Source organism: Equus quagga, chromosome 12 (genome assembly GCF_021613505.1).
Source record: "Equus quagga isolate Etosha38 chromosome 12, UCLA_HA_Equagga_1.0, whole genome shotgun sequence".
NCBI lineage: Eukaryota > Metazoa > Chordata > Mammalia > Perissodactyla > Equidae > Equus > Equus quagga.
Window position 1 is genome coordinate 18,491,430 of NC_060278.1, and position 18,108 is coordinate 18,509,537.

General features: G+C 47.5%; 1 protein-coding gene across 1 annotated transcript in view; it reads left to right on the forward strand.

Annotated features, from left to right (window-relative positions):
- FAM171A1 (family with sequence similarity 171 member A1) overlaps nucleotides 1-18,108 on the forward strand; it is a 131,889-nt gene that overhangs the window by 80,335 nt on the left and 33,446 nt on the right. Inside the window, exons 3-4 of the mRNA XM_046679965.1 lie at nucleotides 1,604-1,696; nucleotides 17,655-17,813. Coding sequence (XP_046535921.1) covers nucleotides 1,604-1,696; nucleotides 17,655-17,813 — 252 coding nt within the window. The remainder of the gene's footprint in view (nucleotides 1-1,603; nucleotides 1,697-17,654; nucleotides 17,814-18,108) is intronic.

Consider the following 18,108-nt stretch of genomic DNA (forward strand, 5'->3'; position numbering starts at 1 on the left):
GGATAAAGTCTAAGGAGCCTTAGAATTTGAGTCTGTGGGGCATAGCAGTGGAGGGCAGACCCCAGAGTTCAAATCCTGGCTCCTTATTCACCAGCTGTGGGACCTTAGGTTAATTCCCTATATATAGACCTGTTTCCTTACCTGTCAAGTGGGCATGTTAATAATACCTATTTCATAGAGTTGTTTTGAGATTTAAATAAATTGCCAAATTAAGGCACTTAGAATAATGTCTGACATGTTAGGAAGGGTTCAGTAATGTTAGAGATTATTATTCCATACTACTTTTATTTGTTTTGTCTTAAATCCATGTTCTACCCAGAAACTTGTAGGTTTTGTGAGTTTTTTAGTCGAAAATCCTCAGGTCCTTGAGTGAGAATTTTAAAATAGCACCAGTTCTGTCATCTTATTGGTTTCCAGAATAGGGCAGAATATTCTTTTATAATGAGGAACACGTTAACCTAAGCACGTATTTTTAAAGTATTTTTTAATGTTAATATCTAACTTTATGTATTACACTCATATAGTGTGTACCTTGATATATTCCTAGTATGAAGAGATTCAGATACTTGTAAAAATTTCTAACAAATGAAAAATGGTTGCCCATTGTAGGGTTAGCCGTTGTTATGAGAGACTGCGGTACTGTGGTGGCATTTTGAAAGTCTTTTGCTAATCCTACTAAAAGGAGAAACTGTTTCCCTTTTCTCTACTCACAGCGCTTCTGACACCAAATAAGTGGAGATTTTTCCTCAAACCAACCAATTCTCCAACTCCCTGGACACCAGCTGAACATCCTACAATTCAAGTCAGTTCTGATACTAACTACCCAGAGTTAGTGTAGAATCCACAGGTTAAGGGCTCAGTCTCACGAGACTGTCCCCCACATCAGACGCAGGTCCCAGGTTGTCACCTGTACTTCTGACCGACTGGCTATAAATCAGGTGTTCCCACGACTCCCTCCTTGGGTTTGATAATTTGCTGTAAGAGCTCACAGAACTCAGGGAAACACTTACATTTTCCAGTTTATTATAAAGGATATTGTAAATGACACAGATGAACAACCAGATGAAGAGGTACACAGGTTGAGATCTGGAAGGGTCCTGAGTGGAGGAGCTTCTGTGCCCATGGAGTTGGGGTGTGCACCCTCCAAGCATGTCGATGTGTTCACCAACCCAGAAGCTCCCCGAACCCCATACTTTTGGGAGGCTCCATCATGTTGGTACAATCGATCATTAACTCAATCTCCAGCCCCTCTCTCCTTCCCAGAGCTCCAAGGAGTTCCAAGCTTCTAATCATGGCTTGGTCTTTCTGGTGACCAAGCCCCAACCTGAAGCCATCCAGGAATCTACCAAGAGTCACCTCATTAGAGCAAAAGATGCTCTGATCCCCCATCACTCATGAAATTACAAGGAATTTAGGAGCTCTGTGTCAGGAACCAGGGGCAGAGACCAAATATACATTTCTTCTTATGTCACAGTACCAAAAATCGATATTGTTGATTGCGTTGAAATCAGAGAAAACAAAGAAGGCAGAGTACTCCCAAAATTAGAGTGGGTATTTGAATTTACCTAACAGAATTCCCTTATATCCATTTTTGTTTCTGCAGTGTTTTCTTCACTGAGCCTTGGCCTGCTTCCAGAACGATCTGCGACCCTAATGGTGTATGAAGATGTGGTCCAAATAGTATCAGGATTCCAAGGTATGTTGAATATTTAAAAAGAGAAGCAACAGTGACTTTGGGGCCGGCTACTAAAATCCTATGAGGGATGGTTTATTGTCAGATGGTGTTGGCAATGAATTTACCCAGAGCTGAACATAACATCTTTTGTCCCTGTGAATGTGCAACACATTTGAATTTTGGTTAAACTCTCCATTGGCCATGATCTTGTTTCTTACAGGCCCACTTAGCCTTTAAGTGTGTGACAAAGAAGAAGATGCTTCACTGCTCTGTCTGTACCACTTCTCTCTCTTCTCCAAAGGAGAGAATATTCACCTCATGGCCTCAGGGACAGGACCCTGCCTGGGCCTCACTGACCGGTGGACAGGGTCGCTCTTCAAGGTTCATAAGCATTTGAGGGTATACAATTTCAGTTTTGCGAGATAAAAAGATTCCAGAGATCTGTTGCACAATAACGTAAATATACTTAACACGACCAAACGGTACACTTAAAAATGGTTAAGATTGGGGGCTGGCCCGGTAGCACAGTGGTTCAACTGCTCACGTTCCACTTCTCAGCAGCCTGGGGTTCGCCGGTTCGGATCCCAGGTGCAGACATGGCACTGCTTGACAAAAACCATGCTGTGGTAGGCGTCCCACATATAAAGTAGAGGAACATGGGCACGGATGTTAGCTCAGGGCCAGTCTTCTTCAGCAAAAAGAGGAAGATTGGCAGTAGTTAGCTCAGGGCTAATCTTCCTGAAAAAAAAAAAATGGTTAAGATGGTAAATTTAATATTTTGTGCTTTTTACTACAATAAAAAAAAAAACACCCTAAAAAAAAAAGGTTCATGGCAATCGAATGTGGCTTTTTCTTCTCTCATCCCAACGCATCTCACGTGCAGTGAGGTGTATAAATGTGACTTCGCCCGCTAACCTCTCTTGCAGAGATACTAGTACAGAAGGCCTCAGGGACCTCCCCTATTTTATGTGGGATGCCACCACAGTGTGGCTTGATGAGCTGTGCTAGGTCTGCAGCTGGGATCCAAACCTGCAAAACCCCCAGCTGCCAAAGTAGAGTGAGTGCACTTAACCGCTACACCACTGGGCTGGCCCCTATTCCTTTATTTTAATACCTTTTTACACTAATTGTTCTCTGCATGTGCCGTCTGCAAAAGAGGTGAACTCCTTCATTCCTTTTTTATTGAGTAGCTGCGGGAACATGCAGAGGTGTACATGCGGCCACTGCTCTTAGAAGATGTGTTTGAAGAGAAAATAAGTAGAAGTGTCTAGCAAAATGTGTGACTCAAGCTGGGGAGAGAAAGCAGGAATAGAAATCCAGATTTTTCTGTCGTCCACACAGTGAAAGGCATAAGCTATCATCTTTTTTCTCCCCCGAGAGAGAGCACAGCTAGCCGTGAGTCCTCTGCATCCTTTCCTACTAGAATCACACCCCAGCCCAAGCCCGTTGGCCTTGGTACTTTCCAATTTTTCTTTGATTAGCTTTGCTATTATTGTTTCACAACTAAATGATAATCATTTCCCCCCCAGTTTTATTGAGGTATAATTGACATGCAAAATATTAGTTTCAGGTGTACAACATAATGATTTGATATCTGTATCTACTGCAAAATGATCATCTCAGTAAGTCTAGGGAACGTCCGTCACCACACTTATGAGTTTTTTTCTTATGATAAGAACTTTTAAGATCTACCTCTTAGCAATTTTCAAATATACAATACAGTATTGTTAACTATACTCTCTATGCCGCACATTACATCCCCAGGACTTCTAACTGGAAGTGTATATCTTTGATCACCTCCACCCATGTCCTCCAGCCCTCACCACCTGCCTCTGGCAACCATCAATCTGTTCAGTTTCTGAGTTCAGTTTCTTTTTGGATTCCACATATAAGAGAGATCATACAGTATTTGTCTTTCTCTATCTGACTTATTTCACTTAATGTCATGCCCTCAACATCCATGTTGTCACAAATGGCTGGATCTCCTTCTTTTTTATGACTGAATAATATTCCATTGTATATATATATACACATATATATATATACGTTCCATTGTGTGTGTGTGTATATATATATATATACACATTTTCTTTATCCATTCATCCATTGATGGACACTTAGGTTGTTTCCATGTCTTTGCTGTTATAAATAATGCTGCAGTCAACACGGGGGTACAATGATGATTTTCTTGAAATGAGGGAATGATTATGCTTCCTTCTCATGTTCTTCACTAAGCCAGGAACCTTTAGTCTCTCGCTGTTTTTCCACTGGGCTAAATTCTCATAAAGACCTTTGGTTGAAATGATAGATAGCAAGGAACTAACAGTTGTAATGAATGTCCCTGATACCGACAGACTATGCTGGCCTGTTTGTGTCAGGATGTAGATTAGGATGGTCAGAGTATAATTTAGAGCTGACAGCAGCTCTTCAAATATCAGATGGAAACTACGACTCACCTGGCTGACTTCTTGTTGGGTTTGATACCTGCTTTGCATTTCCTGAGGCCTGAGCACGTGGAGCCTGCCAGCTGCTCAGACCTGGCCGGCTTGGAACTCTGCTTGTTCTGCTCACGTCTGTTGTTGCTGTGCCCATGCCCACGTGGCAGGGGGCTGGTGGATATAAAACAGGGAGTTTCACAAACATGTTCCAGCCACTGTATATTGTGTATTCTTTTTCAGTAAGCCTTAAGAACCATTTTTTTTCACAGCCTTTAGGGTTTTGATTTTTTAGTTAAAAAACTGACCACCTACTATGTTACGTGTTGTTGTCAGGGCTGCAGCCGCCGTAATTTTCATCACCTGCTCAGGAATTAGAAATTTCTCTCTTCCTTTTAACTGGTCCTTGCCCTCTGCCTGCCTTTTCCTCAGAGTTAGTCGTCATCTGCCGTCTTACTAGTCGTCCTCATCCTTTGTCTTAGTTTTCTTCTCCTTTCTCCGAATTGCCCATCCTTTCCTCCAGATGTTGGTCCACCAGCATACCTTTTGGTAGAAAGTTCTCAAGTAGCTGGGCAGCTGGGCTTCTGTGGTGTGGGCCTGCCACTGGGTCTTGAAAAACAGAGAAGAGTGAGGCCATAGGGTACAGACCAGAAAGGGACATTGTCCAGTAGAACCCAACCCCCACCTTCCTAGACTCTGACCTTGTGTCCTCTGGGCCTCAGATACACCTTCAGCGAACTCCCTTCCACCTCTTCCCTGAACATTGCCCGCCTTCCTGGTCTGAAATGTCCCTGAGGACACGGCCTTCCCTGCAGCCTTCTCAAGTAGGGAGCTGGGTTTCCATGCAGTGGTCTCTCATTGCTCTGCAGTAACATTTAAATTACTCTGCCTCCTTCCTCCCTCCATCACTGTAGCTCCTTAGAAGGTGGTCGGACCACTTGACACTCGTCTCTTAGTCAACTTTCCTCCTGGACTCAGACTTTAGCTTCTGCTTCCCTGGTTCACGCTGCTCCTGTAATTGTTTATTGAGAATGATAGCATCTACCTGGGTGATGCCCTGCTGGTCCCCTGGCTGCTGTTCCACTCCAGGGGTGCTTTCCCTGTACCCCACCTCAGTCACCCACTTCCAAGTCACTCCGTAGACCTCATCATCCCAGCAAATGCACCCTCCAAATGCAGCCACCACGTTCCCTCATTCCACCCGCTGCCACGGCACACACACTTCTGAGGGCTCCAGTGCCCTGTCCCACCACATCCTTGCCTTCAGGATTGCCCCCCTCCCGTGCCTGAGCACCACAGATACCCTGAACAATCCTCCTCCCCTCTCCCTCTGCCATTTTTGCCTGACTAAAGAACTTCTGACCCTGGTTGACCTCAGCCACTCATGGCCACACCAGAACAGCTGCATGTGGCTGGAGGAAACCTCACAGTTGCATCGACTGGTTGTACATCTGATCATGACCACGGACCTCAAGGGGGCATCAGCCCTGCGGGATAGAGGACACTTCCTGGTCATTTGTTTTCTGACTCTTCATACCCGCTCTCCCATCTTCTGACTTCCTGTGTGCACACGCACACACTCACATTCTCTCTCTCTCTCAGCTAATACATTTCTGCCTGTTTCACTGAGAAACTGACAACCTTCACCTTCTTGTCACCAAGCCCCCAGCCTGTCCTCCACTCCTCGCTGCATTGCAACAAGGTCCTGTTCATTACATGCCCGTCCTTCTATTTGTGCTCCGCATCCCATCTCTCCATTTCCATGATTTTCCCCCTCTCTCCTGCACCACCATTTCCTCCCACTCTGCTGGGGGCAAATGTAAAAGTTCGTGCATCTCTAGAAAATGCTTCCATGACCGTACTTTGCTCCAGCCACTGCCCTGTCCTCTGCTGTCCTTGTCGGGGCTTGTCTGCACTCCTGTCTCTGCTTGCTCGCCTCTCATTCCCTGCCCCACAAACTCCAGCCCCATTTCCTTCCTCATCACTGTGTCCAGACTGCCTCGTCAGAGGCTCTTACCACCCTGTGTGGCCAAACCCAAGGACATTTCTCTCTTCATCTCCCTGGACCTCTCCACAGCATTCAGCAGACACCACTGGTCCCTCTTTCATGAGACTGTCCTCCCTTCACTTCTGTGCCAGCATGTCCTGATTTTCTCCCTATCTCGTGGTCGCTTCTCTGAACACTCCAATGACTGTCCTGGGCTTATGTTCTTCTTTCCAGTACTCTTGCTAGAAGACCTCGTGGACCCAGGGCTGTAATGCTCCCTAGACGCCGATTACTCCCAATTTCTTACCTCCAGCCCAGACTCTCCACCTATGGTGGAGGCTCAGAGCTGACTGCTGATTTGATGTCTCCACTTGGATGTCTGATGGACATCTCAGACTTATGGTATATGCACCGAACTCTTGAGGTCTTTACCCTTCCATCTCGATAAATGATATAAGAACATAGATCTGAGTGCTCCCTCCAACACCCTGGGAGTTATCCTTGATTCTTCTCTGCTCACGTCTACTTCTCTGGCAGAGCCTCTTCTCTCCATCCGTGTGGCCTCCTCATGAATCCAGGATGCCACCATTTCCCCCAAGAGACCTGCAGGAGGTTTTAACTGGTTGTCCCATTCCTGCTCTTGCCAACCCCTCATCGAGACTTCACAAAGTAAAAGCTTTCGAGTTGCCTTGTTTCTGTTCTTCAGTGGTTTCCCCATTGTCCTTGGAATAAAAGCCCAGCTCCTTACACTCAGGGCTGGACAGTCCCCTGGCCCTGAGCCTCTGGTGGCTGCTGCAGTCATCTGGAAAGTAGCTGTTGGTAAGAAGGGACGGAGGTGGCAGTATTTTTAGGCACAGTTTCCCACAGAGCAGATTCCCTGCACCCCCTACCATACGTGACTTTTAGGCCCCACAGTTCTCATTGTCGACTTCCTCCTTCTCCTTCACAGCGCCTTTGACATCCGTTGCACCCACATGTGGATCCCTTCCCAGTCGCTCTCACCCTTGGAGTGATGCTAACCTTAACGAGGTGTTTGTGACGAAAGCTCAAACTACAGCCCACAGCGTCCATTGCTATGGCCACACTTTACCCCATGGTAGCTGCCAGACCTCTTTCTCGCTGTCTGCTCTGCTCCTCACTGTCCCCCCACAAGCGCTGACCCTTAATTATCTCCTCTGGTGGCTCTGAGGGGGTTCGTGAAGGATCTCAGGATCTGTGTTAAACACCTTCTGTAAGTGGTCACCTTCTCCCCGTGGAGCCATTGTGTGTGACCTTCATCTCCCCTTCTTAGACTCCGTGGGTCCAATCGAGCCACAGTGGGCCTGGCCCTCCTAGCCAGGTCATCTGACAGTGATGCACCGTGCACACGTGCGTTCTTTTCTGCTGCCCACGTACTGCCCATTTGTGTTGCCATGGCCCCTGCACTTACTCGGGCCCTGGTGAGTCTCGACTCAGACCACTGCAGTGGCCCCCAACTGGTGCGCTTGTCCCCAGTCTTTGAGTTAGGATTGGAGCTGGACTTGAGAAATTAATCGGACTTCCCACCTCTTGTAGCTCCTCTCCAAAACACGTTGCACTAAACTGCCCGAGCGGCCTTCCTGGAGCAGAACTGTGGTTCCTTCACTCCCTTCAGTGGCTCTCCTTTGCCCGTAGAATAAAACCCAGTCTCCTTACGACGCAGTGCGCACTGGCCTGGTGATCTGGCGTCATCTTCCCTTGTCAGTGTTCTTCCCCTTCAGGTATTGTGTTCCAGCCTAACCGAATTTCTTTTTCTGTTTTCCGTCTGGGATATCCGCCCCATCTTCCAATCTGTCTTCAAGGCCTACTTGGACGTCAAGACCAGCTTCAAGGCCACATCCTCCAGGAGTCTTTTCTGTGTCTTCCCTGGAGATGTGAGTCATGCTGGTGCCTTGCCCTTCAACCTCAGCTGCCAAGGGGCTTAGATCATGTGACTCTCAACTCAGGGGTGACCAGTCCATAGTGTGGCCAGGGGCTGGGACCCACCTGGAAGAGCAAAGCTGAACCCGTCAGCTCTTCTTTTTCTTCCTTTTACTAGGATCCAACTAAGAAAAAGAGGTGAGAATCTCAGCTGAATGGTCATGAAGTACAGCTGGGTCTGTGACCGTGCCAGGCCACCTAGGAGCCCAAGTTAGAAGGGAACAGAAAGTATGAGTAAGAAAAGGGAGCCAGTGATGGCAGGTCAGAGAGAAGCAGACTGGGGAATAGTGGAGTCATGTCGATGGCACAGGATGCAAGTGAAATCCACAAACTCCTGCCGTGTCGTCCCAGAGCTGCCCTGAACCCAGAACCAGGCGCTCCTGTGCCTTCCATGCGCCCTGGCTCCTGTCTTTGGATTCCAGCACATCCCTGTCTCTCTTATGGCCCCTTGGGTCCTTATTAGTAACCAGAAGAGGTGCATTAAAACAGCTCTCCAGCTGGGGTCTGTATCTTTTTATGATACCTCCCTTTCTACGAAATTTGCTAGTGTACCTTCTCTCTCCAACTAAAATTTCAAAACCTGAAGGGCAAGGACTATGTCATTTTCACCTTAGCACACCCAAGGCCTGGTCCCACACCTGCCTTATGATAGGTACCCAATGAGCAATTCATTGAATGATTGACTAAACTAATACAAAAAGACAGTCCAAATCCCACCGCTTTTTGCACTTCCCATATAGATTACTCACGCCATGGTCAATTATTTTCTTTGTTGTGGCTGCTAAGAAGAGAACAGTTCACACACACAATGCACACACATACACACAGAGAGAGTAGCTGAATAGCTCTTTCTTCCTCTAAGGAGCAAGAAGCATGGTCATATTATAAGCCCAAGGATGTAAATCATCCAGGTAGTTTTTATTACAGCTAGTGTATCTAATCTATTATATCACTCCCTTCTGTATATAACCAGAAACTAGCTGAGAGCCATTTCTCCCTTTCTAAAAAATCACTTGCATTCCAGCTTTTAAAAATTACAGAAATCTTGCTAATTTTGTAACTTCTCCTACTTCATGAGTTTAATAACTGTTGGTGGTCCTCTTCCTTGTCTCAGTAGAGTTGAGGCATGGCACTGATAATGCTGGGTGATCTTGTTTCAGAGTTTTCTCACCAGTTGGAAAGAAAGCCATCTGGAGATAATTTTTGGTCTTTGCAGTTCTGTTCAATAAAACCAATATAACACTGCATTTATAAATGATACATTAAATTTTTATTCTCAAACCAGTCAAGTGTATGTGCATTAATTTTTTTCAAGTGGATTCAGAAGAGAAAAATAAATAAATTCTTGTCTGATCGGAAATGTAAGTACTGTAAGCCATTTGAATGTTGCTGTGTTGTTCAGATGTTGTAATATATGAAACTCTCCCGAGAAAAGGTAGGTCCTATGATGACAGTTCAGTGATGAAGCTTAACATGTGTGTTGTCATAGTTTTGGGTGATGCCACTGGTTTCATGTGACACTAAAGTGAAAGATTTGAAAGAATGAAGGCCACGGGTGGGAGACGGAGACCAGGAGATGAGGGGAAGGAGGCCATTGTTCTCGTTAGTTAGACGCTTAAGGCCTCAGTTGAAGTTTTTGTTTTGAAATATTTATAACTAAATAAAATAGAATCGACTCATGGTTAATGAGAGTTTTCCTTGAAAAATGCAAATCCTGCCCACTTGTTTTCTTCCCTGTGGGTAGGGTGTGTATTTTCAATTCTGACCACATACAGCATAATACTGTTCTCTCATCAGATAGTGGGTTTATGTAGAGTGCCATCAGACATACGAGGTGTACAATAAATGCAAGTTTCCAATGGAACCAGCCTTAGCAGTCAACGATCCTTTCCATTTAAAATAAGGAAAGCAATCATGTTGCTATTGTTGACATTGTTGTATAAAGAAAGTCTGGAACAGCCATATGGTAACAGCATGGCAAAGGGGAAGGGCCAGCTTAGTCATTGGTTAACTACTGAGATTCTTCCCGACATCAGCTGTATCTGAAAATGTGCTCGTTGTCCCAGAATGCTTGCAAATTGCTCTTAAACTTTTCAATAAGATGGTAAGACAGAACGCTTGTCAATTATTTTATAAGAATCATTTCTTTGAGAGTGTTTTGTACTTCGCTGAAGATTACATTCACACCAAAACCTTGTCGGAAGGAATTTGGTGGTGATTCCAAAGTTTACCTCTCAAGATGAGGAATTATAAGGTATGGATGGTAATGCTGGAGTTCTTGGAATGTTGGGGACTAGACTGTGGCAGCCAGCCTGCAGCCCTGGCTCCCAAACCACCTAGCAGACCTTCTTGCTGTTTCTGGAGAAACAGGACATTTTATTGACTAAGAACAACGTGACAGTAAATAGGAAGGTACCATAAAGATGCTCCAGGCCGCTCATGGCCGCACTGTCGTCAGACTAACGAGCACCAGCCAAGTCGGTAGTCTCCATCTTCTGCTGGGCCCCTTTGCTGTTTTCTTCCCTGTCCCCTAGACGGTCCTTTTTCTGTTCCCCAGGGCACCTGCTGTAAGCTCTCCACTGCACCCTTCACACCCCACCCAACCTTCATGCCCTCCTCTTAGTAATGACCTTGCCAGTTGTTTCACAGGGAAAATAGATGCCAGCAGGGAAGGATGCCTCCAGTGGCCTTCTTCCTGCCCCTTTTCTAAGATGATGTTGTGATGTCCCTCCCTCTGGTTCCTCCCCCCCGGCCATGTGCCCCTTCCAGTCACACTCCATCCCATTCTTCATCTCTTCCTCTCCTGGCTCCCTCCATTTGTGCCAAGTCTTCCATCATTCTCTTCTAGTTCTTTCTCAGCTCGCAAAATTATGACATCTTTGCCATTCCAAGAGAAACCCTTCTTAATCCCTATTTCTCCTTCAAGTTCCAGTCTTCTCATTTCCTTTCCCTCCCAAACATTGGAGATGTTGCACGCAGCTTGCATGCCTTCAACTCCTTTTTCCATTGCCTCACGTGTCCTTCAGTTCTCCTGCTGAGTTCGACAGAGACCAAGTCGCCACCTCCTGTGCCCAGTGTCCGATCCTTGTCCTCTCTGGCTTCTCCCCAGCCGTGCAAACCTAACCCTTCCTCCTTCTCAAATCTCTCTCTTCCCCATCACTCTTGCCTCCCTTCCCTTATTCATTGCTTCTCAGTCTCCTTCACAGGTTCTTACTTCCCTGCCTTTCTTGAATTCCAAAAATGGCTTTCAACTCCAGCCACCTCTTTTGTTTTGATCCCCTGGGCCACTGTCACTATTTGGAAGCTTATCATTTCTCGCTTGAACCTTTCGTAACAGCCTCCTGGCTGATCACTGTGCCTCTCTGCACCGACAGCTATCACCCCACCCACCCGCTATCAGAACTGGGTAAAAACAAACGCGATGATTTCATTTCCATGCCAGTAATCCCCGTCGACGCCCCTCTGCCGGCTTCCTCAAGTCCAGACTCCTGAGTGGGACACACCATCCCCTTCACAAGCCTCCTCCTCTGGCCCCAGGGCCCATGCAGGCTGCACTGGCGCACAGGGAAGTCCTCAAGCTTCTCGCACATGCTTGACCTGCTTTCAGATGTGCTGTCTTTTCCCATCTCCCTCCACATGGCCTCAAGACACAGTTCACAGATATCCCCTCTGGAGTTTCTTTTCTCCTGGGCAGGTGGTGGCTCTCTCTTGAAGTTCCTCCCGTACTTTTTAGCATAGCTGTCTTATTTTGGCACTTAAAACACTGTGATAATTAAGCCATTTCCATGACTACTTTCTCTACTCTTGAGTTCCAGGATGCAGAGCCTTTGTCCTTTTCCTCTCCACGTGCTCTGCACCTGTTACAAAGGAGACTTCTGGTACATGTCGCTGGGATCATTGTGAGGATGCTCACAGTATCTTGGGCAATGGTTCTCAGCCAGGGGCAGTTCTGCCCCCCAGGGACATTGGGTAATGTCTGGTGATGTTTTTGGTTGTCACAACTTGAGGCCTGCTACTGGCATCGAGTGGGTGGAGGCCAGGGATGCTGTTAGACATGGCCATGCCACGCCCAGGACAGCTGTCCTCCCCCAACAAAGAATTACCTGGCCCGAAATGTTAAGAGGAACATTCCTGAGATTTGAGGAACCCTGGTCAGAATTAAGACAGACCATTATTGGGACATAGTGAGTTGCCCAGTATGGCTCATCTTTACATTTAATTCTATAAATATTGTTGAGCACCAACTGTCTACAGGACATGGTGTGATGTGTTTCACAGAATACCTGCTTTCAAGGAGCTTCCGTCTAAAAGGGAGAAGAGGTGGAAAATTATTGCTTGTGCTGCACCTGTTGTGTACAGGAGGCACTGTTAGGCATCATGCGTGTGTGTTCTGACCTAGCATCACAACCACCGCATGATGAGACAAGCATGATCTGTACCCATTTTAAAGATAAAAAACCTGAAGCCCAAAGTCGGTCAACTAGAAGGTAGCAGAGGAAAGCTTTAAACATCGAGCTAAGTGGCTCCACCGCCCATGTTCTCTTCTCAAGGTGTCTCTGATTAGGGAGTTGTGCAGATATACAGATAAACATAACAGGCACAGAAGATCAGTGCTGTAAGAGAGATACAGAGACACCTTGAGGTGGGATCAAGAAAGGCTACCTAGAAGAGGGGGCATTTGAGCTGCATCTTGCAGGGTGTGTAGGATATGCAAATAGAGATGATGGGGAGATGCTCAGACGTGGAAAAGAGCAGGAGAGCATACGCAGAAGCAGAGAGTCATGCAGACATTCAGAGCCGACTGGCAATAAGTACAGCCTCTCTTCTGAGGTGGGCTTGGTGTACGAAGAAGGGATACAGAGGTTAGAACTAAAAGAATTCATTTCTGCCTCTTACAAGCAGAATGACTTTGGGAAAATCACTTAACCTCTCTGGGCCTCAGTTTTCTCCCCCATAAAGAGAGGAGAGAGGTCCTCCTTCACAGGATTGTTGTAAATATTAAGTGAAATAATATGTATGTAAGAACTTTGTCAATTCTAAAGCTCTGAGCTGCACCTCTCACAGGACAGATGGGGTAGTAGTTTGAGGCTATATTGGCCTATAATTGTTGCTGCCGTTGTTGATTTGGTAAGTGGTGGAGCTCCAGTGAAGGCTTCTGGGCAGGGAAAGTGGAATTTTAGAACAATGTGTTGATAGATGAAAAGGAGTAAAGTGAAGCCCAGCGGCCGGTTAGGAGACTTTGCAATAGTTGAGAGAAGGAGTGATGTAGGTAATGCAAGGTGGAGGCAGAAAGGGAGGAAAAGATGCTGCTAGAAATGCTGATGAGGGAAGACTGGCCAGTCCTGGTACCTGAGCGAAGGGAAACTGATGATGACACCCTGGAATCAAACGTGGATGTTCGGGAGAATGGGGTTTTGTTAAGTGGGAGAGAAGGGAGATAATGTCTAAAGTCAGAGTGCCTGATGGGCATCCAAGTCGAGGTGTCTAGAAGGCAGAGGAAATGCAGGCATGGAGCTTGGCAGAGAGTCCTGGGCTGGACAGGGAGGTCACAGCTGAGTGGAGGGGAGTCAATAAGGAGAGTCCGGAAACAGCAGAGGCACCTGAAGGCAGCCATTCAGGAGCTGTCGCATCCAGAGGTGGGAAGAAAAAAAGAGTACTGGCAGAGGAGAACGCAGGCTGACTCTGGAGAGAGCAGAATGCAAGACCACAAATGCCAAGAAGGAGGGCATCCTGGGCGGGGGCGGTGAACACTGTGGACCATTGTGACGAGGTCTGCAAGGATGAGGGCTGAGAAGTGGTCACGGGGTTTGCAGATTCTGCACTTGCCAGTTAACATTTCCGAGGGCAGCGTGTGTTGTGGGTAAAAAGCCACATCTCGGGGGGTTGGGTGGAAGGAGAGAAGGCATTCGCTTATGGGAATGACAGAGTTAAAGTGATGTTTTCTTGTTATTTTTCTAGATGAGGAAGAAAACGAGTCTATTTGTTGGTTGGGGAGGAAAAGCCTGTAGAGAAAGATTATTGACCAAGGCAAGAAGAGTTGCTTGAGCCGAGTCTTGCAATAAGATAAGCACACGTTAGGGTGCTTGGGTTGACCTTGGAGGAGAGCAGAGATAGAAGAGATGGAAGAGGGAAGAAAGAGTTTAAAGTGTAGGGAGAGGAAGTGGTGGCCCCAGTGTTTTCAGTCGAGTAGGGTCAGAGCATTTTGGGGATGGCGCTGGAGCCCTGAGTTTGAAAAGAACAGAGAAATTTGAAGCAGCTGCTTTGCGGAATGTGGGAGAGAGGCATCTAGAGGGGACCAACAGACGTGTCCACGCCATCCTCCCATCCCCACCAATCACGTCCCTTTCTGAAATGTGTGGCAATTCAGCATCTTTAGTACATGAAGTAGGCTTCATGTACCCAGAACATGACCGCTCCCCCAACTCTCACATACACCCACGTTAGATATTATTTACACTGTGGCTTAGAATAGCTTCGACCCTTACACTCCTCTGATGTTTCTTTGGTCATCTCAGCAGGCAGAGGTGTTACCTGTGCTCAGTGCGTGTTTGGTCCCTCAGCAGACAGGTATCCTCGTCATGCTGTCACAGCGTGTGTCACATCAGTTGGGTAGGCCTCATCCCCTTCTAGTAAACCTGCCATGGCATTGCCCGCTGCCCCCCACCCCCCACCCACCAGCCATCGCAGGTAGACCCCAGTTGTCTGGCCAGGGACCAAGTTCTCCTGCACAAAAAGGGAAGAGAAGCAGCAGGGGGAGAGAGAGGGCAGGGGCGGGGAGGGAAGAGATGCATCTCCCACTGAAATGCACTATGTGCTAGAAATAAGAGAAGGTGAGAGAGACAGACAATGGGCAGACACAGAGGCAGGATGAGATGCCTCGTGGCCCCTGAGAGCTGGGGCGCCGTCTTGGTCTGTCATCCCCAGGTCCAAGACCGGTCCCAAGGAGGCCTGGCCGGGCTGCTATCCTTGAGTTCACTACAAGTCCCCCTTCACCTTTCACAGCCTCCCTTCTCCCTTGGTCAAGTTTGAGTAGGTCTCTGTTCGTTAGAGCCAAAGATCACAGAGATCCCAACTTTCCCATCCCACAGGGCGCTGCTCCGAAGGCTTGGAAGGGCACACGTATCCTGCCCTGTTCAGGGGTAACCAGCCTGGGCTCTGCTTTCTGCCTTCAATGTGCAAGGACAACTGTCACCCTTCAGACACACCATCTTTTCCTTCGTATTAGCACGTTCGTTGTTTCCGCACCATGTGAAACCAGGCCCCACGCGGGGGCCTGTAACTGAAGAACTTCAGTAGCGTTGTTTAGACTGAAGAACAGGAAAAATGGAAATAAAATCTCAGAAAGTTCACTGTTGGGCCGGCCCAGTGGTGTCGTGGTTAAGTTCACGCGTCCTGCTTCTACGGCCCAGGGTTTGTGGATTCATATCCTGGGTCGGGACCTACACACCACTCATCAGCCATACTGTGGTGGCATCCCACATACAAAATAGAGGTCGATTGGCACAGATGTTAGCTCAGGGCCAATCTTCCTCACAAAAAAATAAAAATAAAAAAAAAGAAAGTTCACTGTTGTTGGAAAAAAATAGGAGCAATGAATGTTGTTATGGAGTTGGGGTGAGGAGACGACAAAGAAAAGGTTGACTTTGACTTTCTATCTCTGAGGGCAGCATGGAAAAGGAGACCAAAAGAAGCAAACAGCATGTGTGGGGAGAGGCGGGAGGAATCAGGCTAGGGGAGCACGCTGCCCCTAGCCAGGCACGGAGCTCCTGGGAGCACGGGGCGTGTGAACTCTGCAGGCTGAGGGGCTAACAGGAGGAAGACATCAGCATTCTGTGCAGTCACAGGAAGAGAAGGCCAGACTAAGGAGAGCTGGGAGTTAAAAGATACAGATCTGTGGATGCTAGTCCACTTGTTTTAGGGATAAACACAGGACACTGATGGTCTGGAAGGATGGGAGTGGCCAGGTAGTTTCAGTGGAGGTGAGCAGAGTTAGAGAGGTCGGCCATGACTTTGGGCACCTGGCTCCCATGGGCCCTGAAGCTGGGCCTGTGTTTCGTGGAGTAGAGAACCAGTCATTTGAGATCTCTAATAGTGATTTTTAGGAGGTAGGGGTAGCATCGTGACTCTCTACCACCTCGGTTGGACGAGGTCAAGCCAGCCTCCCCCAGACTCAACTCTGTGTTGGCGGTCAGTCCACTGGGCTTCCGTGGCCTCACCTATAGGAAGAGAGATGTGGGCTACTTGATCCTTTAAGCTCTAAAACTGTCTTATTCCAGAACAATTCTAGATAGGCGTATTCCCACTTAAAAGTTTCTGATCCAGGGTTAAAAGGAACCCTGGAGCAGGCCCGGTGGTATAGCAGTTAAGATCACACGGTTCCACTTCAGTGGCCCAGGGTTCGCTGGTTCGGATCCCGGGTGCAGACCTACGCACTGCTTGTCAGGCCATGCTGTGGCAGGTGTCCCACATATAAAGTAGAGGAACACAGGCACAGATGTTAGCTCAGGGCCAATCTTCCTGAAAAAAAAACAAAAAAAACCCTGGAGTAGGTATAAAGACTATCAACTCTGCACAGGGCTGTTGTGCCCAGACAGCCGTGGATGGGGGAGAAGGAGCCCCCAGCTGACCGCAGGGAAAACGTGGTCTGCCTCAAGCCTGGCTTAGGAGATGCCGTGACCAGAACATCAGGGCAGACCATCACTTTAGAGGAAACGCTTTAGTTTAATAGGGAGAAAAGTGTACTTTCGTTGGTCCCATTTCTGTTCATTTTTGTCTGTTTTTGCTGGGTTTGTGCAAAAAGGACTTAGCACCTTCACGTCTTGTGACAGTCGCCACAGCCTTAGGTAAAAACAGGCTCAGGTTTTACAATCAAAACAACATCTGGAGCAAACTGAAACTGTGGATGACGCCACCCGGTAACTGTGCCATGGGGCCCATCAGCTCAGAAGTCCCTCGGCACGGAGCAGTTGAGGTGGGCAAGAGAGCATCACTTCACATCAGCCTCAGGGTCTCAACAGAAAATTGGCGACATAGTATGTCACGAATAGGATGCACCCGCCAGAAGAGACTGGATGCCAGTGGCAGCTTCCACAGAAAGAAGAGTTCATTACTGTCGGGCTCTCGTTTGTAATTCTTGTCCAGCCTGCGCCTTATTCTCCTTGCTCTGCTTCCATGTGGTCTGTGGACTTTAACCAGGGCTTACGGACGCGTTTGTTACAGTATCAAAGGGTATCTCTTGCCTTGTTTGTGTAAAACATTAATTGTCATCTACTTGTTTCCCTCACATGGACTTTCTTTCCCAAAATGTTGCCCCTTTTTCATAGGCAAATGCCGTGCAGTGAAAAGACCACTCACAAATAGAACTTGGAAAGCTTTTTGTTAAAAACCTAAATAACATCCTGTGTCAAAACAAAGGCGACAATGGGCTATTATTTCTATCCTCATAATAGCATGTTGTCACATCTCTGTGTCCTGCTGGAATGGGGGCTGGGAGGAGATGGGGGCAGGAGTGGGGGTGGGGGAGGCACGCTGAAACCTTGGAGAAGCACTTCCTGGTTTTGCATTTTCTAAAAACAGAAACTGCTCCTGTTGGAGGTAACTCCGAGGTTGGTTTCTGCAGGTGCCCGGCCGCAGCCCCGCGTTCATTTCCAGAGGAGAGCCCTGAGGCTGCCCGAGAACACGAGCTACAGTGACCTGACGGCTTTTCTCACGGCCGCCAGCTCCCCCGCGGAGGTGGACAGCTTTCCTTATCTGCGAGGCTCAGATGGAAATGGAACAGGTAATGTGAGTCTCTGCCCTGTGCCCCAGAGAAGCAGAGGCTTCTGTTTGAATCTTTCCATGTGGCTGGATGTGTTGGTATCAAATGAGAGAGCTGGACCGAAGTTGCAGAAGGGGGTTCTTTCCTCCAAGTTCAGGTGCCTCGAAACTGTTTTTTTTTTAAGGAATTCAGTCTGCACCACTGCAGATCTGAATTTTAGTGAACTTGTCTCTTTGAGCCTTTCTGCTAGTGCCAACTGCCTTAAGCACCTGCTCTGTGCTCTCCTTAGGGGAGCTACATATATTCAATTCAGAAA